This window comes from Hydra vulgaris, chromosome 05 (genome assembly GCF_038396675.1).
Source record: "Hydra vulgaris chromosome 05, alternate assembly HydraT2T_AEP".
Classification (NCBI taxonomy): Eukaryota; Metazoa; Cnidaria; class Hydrozoa; order Anthoathecata; family Hydridae; genus Hydra; species Hydra vulgaris.
In genome coordinates, this window is record NC_088924.1 from 26,549,207 (window position 1) to 26,561,613 (window position 12,407).

The 12,407-nt window shown below is 28.3% G+C and overlaps 1 protein-coding gene across 1 annotated transcript in view; it reads left to right on the top strand.

Moving 5' to 3' along the window:
• The window catches only part of LOC136071926 (rap guanine nucleotide exchange factor 6-like), a 58,585-nt gene extending 55,742 nt beyond the window's left edge, over nt 1-2,843 (top strand). The window contains exons 33-35 of the mRNA XM_065797756.1: nt 1,688-1,741; nt 1,966-2,040; nt 2,163-2,843. Coding sequence (XP_065653828.1) covers nt 1,688-1,741; nt 1,966-2,040; nt 2,163-2,188 — 155 coding nt within the window. The 3' untranslated portion in view covers nt 2,189-2,843. The remainder of the gene's footprint in view (nt 1-1,687; nt 1,742-1,965; nt 2,041-2,162) is intronic.
• The last annotated feature ends 9,564 nt before the right edge of the window (nt 2,844-12,407 follow it).

The window sequence follows — 12,407 nt, forward strand, 5'->3', positions numbered from 1 at the left end:
AAACTATAATGCATTTCTCCTCGAGACCAACGGGTACCATTTATCAAAAAAAAGATTTGAAATACCCTTTTAAAATATGATTTTAAATATTGTTAGCGACTTTTTTCTACTTACATGAATAATCTCACGTTTAAAAAAATTTGATTATATATCTGACAAACATAATTTTTTTTTTTTTTTTTATGTTACCGTCATAATAAAACTGTTATTATCAAACATGATATGCATTCGTTTTTTATTCATTTATGTTACTTTAATAATATTATTATATCATTCTTAATGTTATTTTTTTTTTCTATTATTATCTTATTATTAATGTCTTATAGTTTTTAACTGCTTAACTAATATTTGATAGTAATGATGATTCTGTTATAGCAAAATCTTTATTATTATTGTTATAATTATTTAAATTAAATAAAAAACGTGAAAATGCATTAGTTAAATGCACTTCCGCGGCGCTCCTTGACAAGAAAGTTAGGTCTTCTTGGGGCACCTAAGAAGAAGAAAAAAATTGAAAATTACATGTGTAAACTATGGAAATAGTTCTTATAGTTATATCCTCTAACAAACTAAAATTTCATTACAGTTTTTCTTTTTGAAACCTTCATTTACTGATTACTTGACCTGCACTAAAAACATTGTATTTTTTTGTCTCATCTTCTAAAATTTCATTTCCTATAAAAGCAAAAAAAGTTTCAATTACGCGCATAAATTAGCTTTATTATACACTGCGACCATTTTCTATAGACGCATGTGGATTATGTTTTAAAAACGTACTTAACTTTATTTTTATAGTGTATTTCATTAAATTATAAATAAAGTATCAAAAAATAACGAAAATTATCAAAAACTAATATCAAGTTTGAAAAGAGGTCAATCATAATTGAATTAAGTTCAAAAGATAGCTGACTATTTTCTATAGACGCAGTTCACATTTTTTAACAAAACTATCAAAAAAAATGTTTTTATCACATTTTTAGTACTCGATTGGACCTCCTTTTCGCTCAATTACTTGATAAATTCGTTTTGGCATACTTTCCACCAAGTTTTCTAGCACTTTTGGCTCCACATCCTCCCAGCATTCTGATACCGCTACTTTTAGCTCTGCCACAGAGTTATATTGCTTCTGGTCAGCATAGATACGTCTTACAATGATTCCCCAGATGTTTTCAACAGGATTCAAATCTGGACTGCGAGCAGGCCAGCACATTTGCTCAATTTTTTTAGCTTCAAACCAAGCTTTAGTCTCGTTACTAGTGTGAATGCTGGCGTTGTCTTGTTGAAAAACAAACTTTTTGCGTCGATATTTGTTTTTAAATGGAATCAAACATAATTTTAGCACATCAATGTATTCAGAACTTTTCATTTTGCAAGATGTAAATGCTAAATTTAACTTTCCTGTTGCACAAAACCCAAGCCAAACCATCAAAGATCCACCAACGAAATTCCTTGTCGAAAAATATTTGGGTTCTTTCCTCAAATCACGCCAGTAGCCACTAAAACCATCAGGCCCATCAAGATTAAACTTTTTCTCGTCCGAAAAAATCACCTGGTATTGAAAACAAAAATATTCAGCTATTTAGACATCTTAAGTATTCATGAGAATTTTTATTGCGTGAAAAAAAAAATTATAATAAAAGTATATAAATGTCGATTTCATTAAAAGTTGCATGTTATCTTGATTTAGATTCATCTAGCAGTATATTATCACGAAATGGATCTTGGAGATCAGCATCAAGTGGTAAAAGTTATTATTGATTATGCGTGAGCGTAGACGTTTCAGAAAAATTTTTTTTTTTTTTTACCTCCAACTTTGTCTCAAATGCTTTCAGAAGTTTTTTTTCCTCCAAACTTGTCTCCAATGCTTTCAGAAGTTTTCTTTGTTAGATGTTTAGATGTTTGTTTTGATGTTTTTTCATATTGTTTTGTTAGCTTTTTTTATACAATGTATTTTTTATTTTTCAGGCTCTCGGAACTTCAGACCTCCTTATTCGTTTACAGCTAACGAAGACCAGGTTGATTCCGTACTCTACGATAACGGTTTGTGCTTTCTTTTTTAATGCTTAACTGTTACTGTGTATTTTGTTATTATTTTCGCTAAAGTAGTTACATTTTCCAATCGGTATATTGACTGGATCGGTATATTGACTTTTTATTTCTAGAAAATGTTCAGATATCTATGGTTTAACTTCGCTAAATTCTATATAGAAAATGTTCATCTACGGTTTTACTTCACACAAATGAATGGGCAAATCTGGTAAGCTGAAAACATACTATTAAGAAAACAAGGTTTAACTCATTCTGTAAACTGTTATCACTATAGTATTTGATTCTACTTACCGAGAAAAGCGAACAAAAAAAAAATCAAATTTGTAAATATATTCAAATGCTAAAAAATGTATAAACTTTTACGCGTGGGGCTGGCAATCTGCTTGTTTAAATATGGCGTTTTTAAAAAAATTAAGTCTATGAAACAATTTTTTTTAACGGTGGTCTTTACCTGGTTTGACTCCTTTCGATTCACAAATATCTTTCTGAACAATTTTTATAAAAATAAATCCACTGCTTTGCTAAAACCTTCTGTATGCAAACAAGACAATTAAACAAATAAGACTGAATTACAACTTCTTAATATTATTGTTATCGTTTTTATACTATTTATTTATCAGGTGTGGAGCCATTATCAGGTGTGGAGCAGTTAGCTTTTTTGAGAGTAAATGAAAAGAATTTTTTTCTCTCTAATTAGTTCGAAAATAAATTTTTTATTTTATGTATAATATGTTTTATCTATTGGAGTTGGAGATCTATTGTCAACTCGGCAAATATATTTTTGTACAGTTAAACTCCGTGTTATTAATTAAACGAGATTTCGCCCTAGTTAAAAACTTTATAGAATTCCTATTTGTCATATTGTTAAATGTTTAACCTATAATACTTGATTAAACATTTAACAATATTCCACAACCCTATGATTCCTATTTCAGAATTTCAGAATTATACAAGAGTTTTTACTAGATTTAAAGGACTTTTATAGAAATAGACCAATATTATGTAGTCAAATTAAAGGATTTTAATAGAAATTGACTAGTATTATGTGAGAAATTTACGGAACCTCTATAGAAATTGACTGATGTTATGTGAGAAGTTTACGGGACTTCTATAGACCAATATTATAAATGAAATTATTATAGGATTTGAAGAGCAAACATTCAAAATGTGATGTCTTATAGATGTGGAACTGCGAAAAATGAACATTTAAGATTTTAACTAATTTAAAATGTTAATGAATTATATTAAAGTTAAAGGGTAAAACTGGTTTTACGGAATAAAATATTTATCTTCTCTAAAATCTACCCTGAATTTGTTTATTTTCTTTTTATTAATAACATGGACAAAACACATGCATGAACCTAATGGACAAAACTTGAAATAGTTAAGTTATTGGATTTTTTTTGAAAATTTGAGGGATATCTTCAAATCATTTCATAAGAAAAATTTGAGACCATAATCAAAGCGGTTCAAAAATTATTGCGGTTTGAAGTTTCATAAAACGTTGAATTTAAACATTGACGCAAAAAATTGTTTAAAATGAGAGGAAGTGCTGAGTTTTTATCAACGAATGTTAATTATAATATCAATATCTAATATTAATTTTTATACATTAAGGAAAAATATTGAGTTTTTAAAATAACCATACTTTTTCCCGATACCCAAAACTATCCCAGGGGCGTTCAATAACGCAAGTTCTGTACTGTTGACCACCAAATTTCTGTTTAATCTAGACTTATATTAGAATGTTGTAAATCTAAAAAAAAAATCTGGGCTTTGTTTACTGCATATACAGTCGAACTTGATTTCAAAATCATGTCTCTAAACCTCACCTGCTATAAAAATGATAAAATTTATTTTAACTTTTAGAAGCAAAAAGTTAGTGTGCTAACTAGCTATTAACGCGTCGTTTTTTTGAAAATGGTTTACACACCTATATACTTTGGATAAATTAAAATACTTTAATGGATGGCTTTGCCTAAATGAAGATATCTTTAATTCAGAAAGATTTTTGACAACAAAAAAAAACAACTATAAAAACACTTTGAAATCTATATTAGATTAAACTTGCCAAATCAATTGTGTAAGAATAAAAAAAATATGCAATCAATTGCTGTTAAATGAAATAATCTTACTAGTTACATTTAAAAGTTTTCATGAGATTTTCTTTTGAATAATTTAGTTGTGGTGGTATTGCGAATAAAATAAGCACTTTTTGGCTGAACGTTTGAGTGTTTTGATAAACTTCATGGAGCAGTATCAAATCATCTTGAATAATTGGAAATGGTTGCGATTCGTTTTCCATAATCTCTAAATATTGGCCTCTTTTTCCTGGTGCTACTTTTTCAGAATAGATTTTTTTGAAGTTATTGACAGCTTTATTGAGCTTTCTTTTATGGTAGTTGATTGTAAAAGTTAATGCCTCATTGATATGTGTTTTTCTAATACGCCATTTAACATGGCTAATATCTGGAGCGCTTGTCGCTAATAACTCATTAACATTTTCTGAAGAATAAGAGATTTATGGGAACATTAAATCAAGTGAATAAGTAAGAGATCATTTTCTAATCAGAAACTCAATCCTATTCTCAATACTAAAATCCTTTCTTAAAATGTATATAAAAAACAGCAAAAAAATAAAATATTATTAAGATAATATGATAATATAAATATCGTATAAAATGTTAAATATATTTTTACTTACATTTACAGCAGCCGTAGCACAGCACAGTGGACCTGAATCCCATATTTTTGGAAAAAAGTCATAACTTTTTTTCCTTTCATCCATAGACCCTAAAATTTGGTATATAAAGTAATTGGATGATTATAATTTGAATGAACATGACTTTTTTTGGTGGTTGCCATGGCAACCCAGTTGCATAGGGACACATATTTATGCTTAGTTCTAAAGGGATATTTTTAGCCAAATGTTTCTAAGCTTGGTATGTAAATTAATTTGGTGGTTCTAATATGATTGAGCATAACTACTTATTTTAATTTACAGTCACACTTTCATATAGGTACACACATTTCCAAAATTATGAAGATACAAAAGACACATTTATAAACTAATATCATCTGTGGATGACTTCAATAAGTCAATAACTCCACCTGGTAAGTTTTTCGTTTTGGTGTGACATCCTGCTGTCTTTCTTAGAGATGCAATAAATGGATCAGATGTACACAGTAGTCGATTTAACAAATCTTGGTAAGTTTTCACACGAGATGATTTTCTTGCAAAATAGTTTTAATAATTTCAGAACCATGAATTAAAATTTTGTTGCCAATATAATATGCAAATTTAGAATCAGTTCAATATCAATATTTAAAATTTCTGCAAACTTTTCCGCATTTTGAAATGCTTTCCAAGCCATATTTCTATCATTTGATGTTCCACTACCACCAGATTTTAGAACATCAACTATCAAGCCCATTTCATCTTTAAATCTATTTTGAATTTGTTGTTTCAGAGCTTTTACTTTAGGTTTATCTTCTTCTGTTTTTGCCAGCCACTTTTTCAAAGTCATTTTATATCCAATATGTAATAAACATTCAAAAAAACGTATCCAAGCATGTAAGGATAATAATCCAAATGAATATCTGCCTGTCATATCATTCATTGCTTTGGGACTTGCCCCACATATAATACAGCATTGACTAGAATTTGTAACATCTGAAAGAGCAGTGTGAACTTTTCCATCAATCATAGTAATTTGTATTATATGATGTATTTTGATTTTTTTATTATTTATATCAACTTCAGTAACTTGTATCTGGCAAGTTTGAAATCTCAAGCCTAATAAGATCCTCTTCTGATTTAGAAACTGCCGCAGTTTCTTTTTTGAGTTTAAAACACAGAGGTCTACAGTATATTGTTGATGATGGTCATTGATTTCGCCCAGCTGGGTACCGTTTTCCATTTGAAAAGCCACACAAGTCCAATGGCACTAGGCAAGTAATAAAAAGTGCCTACTCATTGTTTAAATTTCTTGTTACTGTTCCTTGCAACATTTGTTTATATATGGACTGTCCTGTGGCACCATCAAAGCCTATTTTGTATCTCAGAGAAAGTCTATAGACAAAGAGCTTTATCTTTAGACATTCTACAATCTTTTTTTGAGGTTTTTTCAATTGGATTGTCTTTTCTCCGTTTAATTTCTGAAGCAAATTGTAACGCAGAAGCAGAATACATTTCAGTTAAGTGACTAACTTTATGTTTTTTTATTTTAATAGAGTAGTCATCAAAGTTTGCAGTAATTGGTCTTCCAATAGGTATTGGTGTTACATTTAAATCTTCAGGAAGATGGCTTTGCAGCCATTTTTTATTCTTTCCTTCAAAGAGCCATGCTGCTATATGACTTGCGCCACATATCTTGTAGATGCGTTATTATAGTTCCTAATTGCTGCTTGTTGCAATCCAATTTCATAGCATCAATAAGTTTGCCCACAATACCAGAGTTTGATATTTGTAGATTATTAGGCTTATGGATAATGAATGCATAGATATCAAAATATTTACAAATACAAAAAATATATTATTCATGAGACATTTGGAAAACCAGACATGAAACAAGTTCCAAATATTGATATGTTCATTTTAATGTGATAAAAAAGATGTTTTGCTAAAAAATTGCAATGATTGGAGACTGGGAACACAAAAAAAAGCCAGAATGTTGGCCCCTCTGTCCAAAAGATGAAACTTGTATAAATGATGTATAGAGACGCAGCTGACATCCGCCGACAATAGGTAAAATATATATATCGATAATGTACATATTGGGCAAGATATTTCAAGTCTCAAATTTCTGGAGCACCTTGGACTGCAAAAGTATTTCATTATTTAAGTTAAATTTTCACTAAAAAAAGTACTTTAAATACGCCATCTTTGGAAATCAATTTATTTGATATAGCCTGCGTGCAAAATAATTTTGCAATAACTCATTTGATAGATAATACTTTTTATGCAATAAAAAAATGAAGTTTTTAAAATTAATAACAATTTTATGCTTGTTTGTAACACGAAAAATATTATTAAATTAAAACAAAAAAAATTTCCAAAAAAAAAAGTACCTTTTTTATTAACAGCTTAAAATGCAAACGGCATGAAAGTTATATAGAAATATATACATTTTGTAAAAGCCGGATGTTTAAGCTATAAAATGATATATAACAATGTCAATTTTGAGAATATTTTTTTATACTTTTTTCCACCACTTGGCCGCTGTGCACATTGGTTAGCGTGCTTGGCTCAGAAACTAGAGATCCGTGGTTCTATGCCATCACGGGGAACGTTTTTTAACATCGGTAAAGATGGAGGCATGAACTTCCTTTCAAATGCTCTTCCGAAGTGCTGATATGACCGTAAGAACTTCTTGAGACACCTAAAATTTTAAAAAAATTAATTATTTTGAGAACAGGATTATGGAGGATTTCTATGCAAACAAATCTATAGGTTACTTCTACATTTAGTGACATGTAGAAATACAAAAGTACTAAAAAGTATTCCTAAAAGATTTTGAAAAAAAATGTTGTAAGATTCCTGTAGACGTAAACCTTAAGATATTTTTACATCTGGTGTCTTATTAGATTGAAATCCTATAAGGTTTTGTACATTTTCTAAATCTAAAGAAAAACTTATAAAATGTATTCAATAGGATTATTCTGTATAATATTCTGTTCAAATATATTGTACGAATGTCACCAGTAGACACGAGATGTAAAAAGACGCCTTTTAAACGTCTTTTGAACGTTTTGGACGTTTTTTAAACGTTCAAAAGGCCATTTTTTTTAAGGTTCTGTGCCCACTGGGTCTTAAATAATTTTTATAGAATACTCTATAAGACTTTTTGACTACTCAATGCTGTTAAAGTAAGTTCACGCTGTTTTTTATTTTGTTACGTCTCAGCTAAAATACTAAATAATAAACTGCAAAGTAATGAAATAAGTTATTTATTAAACCGCAAACAATTTGTTTTCAGTAATAATAATTACCTAATAAATATTTAAACAGATTAATTGCATTAAACTAGCTCTTGAAATTTACAAATCAAAATGATTTTTTTTCTATCCAACTTTAAATACCCCTAAGTAGGGTTGCCAATATAGGTATTTTGACCAGGAGAATCCGAGTTTGGCAACGTTTCTCCGGGCTCCGGGTTTTCAATAAAATTCTCCGGGTTTTTTCAAATTTCAAAATACATATACGTATATTACATACATTTATTATACACATTATATATACATATATTAGAAGCTTTATAAATGAATTTATTAAAAATAATATTGATTTACATAGGAGTTGTACGTTTTTACATTATATTTTAATTTAGATGTATGGATTTTTTTTTTCGTCTCACTGTGCATATTATAATTCATTTGAATTTTACAAACTAAATTTATTTTAAATTATAGATAGAACCATATAATGTCAGATTCAGATCAGGATAGCGTACCCAAGAAAAAGAAAAAATATTTAATGACGAGTGGTTAACTCAAATCAATACAAAAAGAAAATGAATTCACAGGCAATGAATTTGAATTTACATGAAACATTACAATGAAAATGAATTTACACTACAAAAAGAAAATGAATTTACAGGCAAACGTAAATTATGTCGTATTGAACTTTTTGTCAAACATGACGGAGAAAAGGCCGTCAAAACACATGAGAATTCCACACGCCACAGAAAAACTATCAACGCACAAAGTAGTTCTCAATTAGTAACCACATATTTCAATAAAAAAGATTCTTTAGAAAATTTACGTACTACAATTTCGGAGTTATCTTTAGTTTATCACGGAGTAAAACATCAACATAGTTATAACAGTCTAGAGTGCAGTATGAAAGTAAATTCTTTTTATTTTACGATTCATCATTATTCAAGCAAACTCACTGTGAACGGACTAAGTCCTCAAGTTTGACTGAAAACATATTAGGTCCAAAAGCAATTGAATTTTTATCAGATCTTAAAAATAATAATAAAGTCAATCATTTATTTTTCTTTATAAAATTAATACTAAGCTAGGATCAGTCACAAACAGTTATGTAACTGACAAAAACGTGACGACCTACAAGTATTGACCGTAAATTTGAAAAAGTATATAAACTTAATAGTAAATTAGCAATAATAATAAAATTAATAATGATAATACAGTAATAATCATTGTAATAATAACAGTAGTAATAACAATAATAATTATAATAATAACAGAAGTAATTGGCAACAGTAACAATAATAAAAATAATAATGTCAATTATAGAGATGATAACAATAATACTTAACAATAACAATAAATGACATAGAAGTGGTCATTTAGGGAAATGCTATAAATAATACCATATAAGCTAACCTACATTTATTTAAGATACACACATACATACATATATATATATATATATATATATATATATATATATATATATATATATATATATATAATATATATATATATATATATATATATATATATATATATATATATGTATATATATATATATATATATATATATATATATATATATACATACACACACATACATACATATACACACATACACATATATACACATACACATATATACAGACATACACATATACATACACACACACACATACACATATATACACATACGCATATACACATACATACATACATACATACATACATACATACATACATACATACATACATACATACATACATACATACATACATACATACATACATACATACATACATACATACATACATACATACATACATACATACATACATACATACATACATACATACATACATACATACATACATACATACATACATACATACATACATACATACATACATACATACATACATACATACATACATACATACATACATACATACATACATACATACATATAAGTAAGTAAACACATTATACGTATACACATACAGAACATCAAGAACAAATTTTTGGATTTTTAAAGTTTAAAACACCATTTTAAAATTTCGCCTAATATTTTTTATCAAAAAAAATATTAGGCGATAATTTAAAATGGTTTTTTTGCTGTGTGTATGTGTGTGGAGGAGAAGGGGTGAGGTCAAAGGGCTTTTTTGTTCCCAGCCTTTAACCATCGCAATTTTTTGCACAGCCTCATTATTTGACATAAGTATAAACATACAAATGTTTGGAGCATGGCTGTGGAGTCGGAGTCGTGGAGTTGTGACATTTTTAGCGGAGTCGGAGTCGGAATCGTTATACAAAATTGCGATTCTGACTCAAATAGTCGGAGTCAGAATTGCGATTTTGTTTAACGATTCCGACTCCGACTCCGTTAAAAATGTCGCAACTCCGCTAAAAATGTCGCGATTTTGAAAAAGTAACTTCTCGGTATTGCACGTGCATGTACTAAATATTCAATAGCCTTATATTTATATTAAACCTTCAGAGAAATTTAGCAAAAAATGGTTTTTTTAATTATCGCCTAATATTTATTCATATTGAAGCTCATCTAGTGAATAAGGAAGTTTTGTAACTTTGTTGATGTTGTTCATGTCTTTGGGTGAACCTCTACATATGCAGCAACGTTGACTTGAGTTTGTTACATTCGATAAGGCAGTAAGAAATTTGTCATCTATGATTGTAATTTGAATGATACGTTTGTCTAAAATAGACTTGCCATTAGATAACTGAACACAAGTTTATACAAGAATAAAGATCTCATCTTTCAAAGTAGTTTCTTCAATGAGTAATAAGTTAGTTAAATCTTAAAAATTAATTTAAATCTTAAAAAGTCGGCAATATAAAGTAAAAGAAGGTTTTGGATTTCTCCAAATAACAGTTAGAGTATCTCCAACATAAGCTGTATTCTGAAGTGGAACAAGGTAAGTTAGAAACAAAGATTCTTCTCTTATCAAGTTGCTAAGACTTTCAATAGACATTTTTTGTTTAGATATGCTTTGGTCACTAGAGCCATTAAAACCTGCTTTTAATTAAGAGATACCAGGTCAAACGTTTCTACTGTATATAAAACATAATTTTGAACTTAACAAAGCCTTTTAACTGTATGGTCACATAAACTTTGTTGTGGTATCCTTGCAGTATAGTCAGAAAAAATCATTTTGTTAGGGTAGCAAAAATGTTTTGATGAATTTATATTGTTATATGTAGAATACAGGTTGCATTGTTTTGCAGTTACTGCATTTCTACGGAGTTGAAAAGCAGGTTTGGTCATATTTGTATCAACGACAATGATTAGCATCAACGATGATGCTTCATTTCCAGAAAGCATCAAAGACTCTACATTCTTATATATAAATCATATATATATATATATATATATATATATATATATATATATATATATATATATATATATATATATATATATATATATATATATTTTTCGATTGCTTTAGCATTTTCTGTTCTTCTTTATTCATTTATTGAAATTAAGCAAATTTCAAGCAAATAATAATTCATTTGATGAGTGAATCTTTTGAAGTTTGTTTGCACGTCGATACTTAGTTCTTGAAAAACACTCTTGAAAGTCAGTAATTAGTGATCAACCAGTGCTAGAAGAGAATTTGTATTCGGTATGGTTATTTTGAATACAGAAAAATTAATTTCATTATTAAGCCATTTAGGATTGTTCTTAATAAATAAAGATTTAAGGTTTACGCGTTTACAGATATTCCATCGCTATTTAAAACGTGAAAAAATGTTCATAAGTCTTGAACTCCTAACAATGTCATTGCTCTGATCAAAGGGAAACTCAAAGAATGTTAGCAAATGACGGTAAGATTTCTCATTGTCTTGAATAAAAATGTTATTATCTCTTAAAGAAATGTTATTATCTCTTAAAGAAATGTTATTACCTCTTAAAGAAATGTTATTATCTCTTAAAGAAATGTAAACATCAAAGTATTTCATCTAAAAACAAAATTTAAGCTATTGTTTTTTCCGGACATATACCAGTAAAAAATATTAGTACACAAACTAAATGTAGTAACATTAAATATACTGAAAAGGTGAGAAAAGTTTAAATATTTTTATTGAAAGGGAGGAAGAGGGGGAAGATAGCAACAATCACCATAAATAAAACATTAATAGTTATTTTATTTAAACTATTGGTCAGTAAAAAATTATTGTGTATTTGTATTTACACACTTTACATAATTGATTTGTAGTTAAAAGATATTACAAAGTTTCGGAGTTTTAAGAACTTATTAAAAACGTGCTTTTGCAAGAAATTCTATGAATCGAATATGATTTATTTGTAACAACTTTACTTATTGCAAAAAGTTGCAAAATTTTTATTATCCATGGCTATTTACATACATTCAGCATTAGATTTACATAATCAAATGTT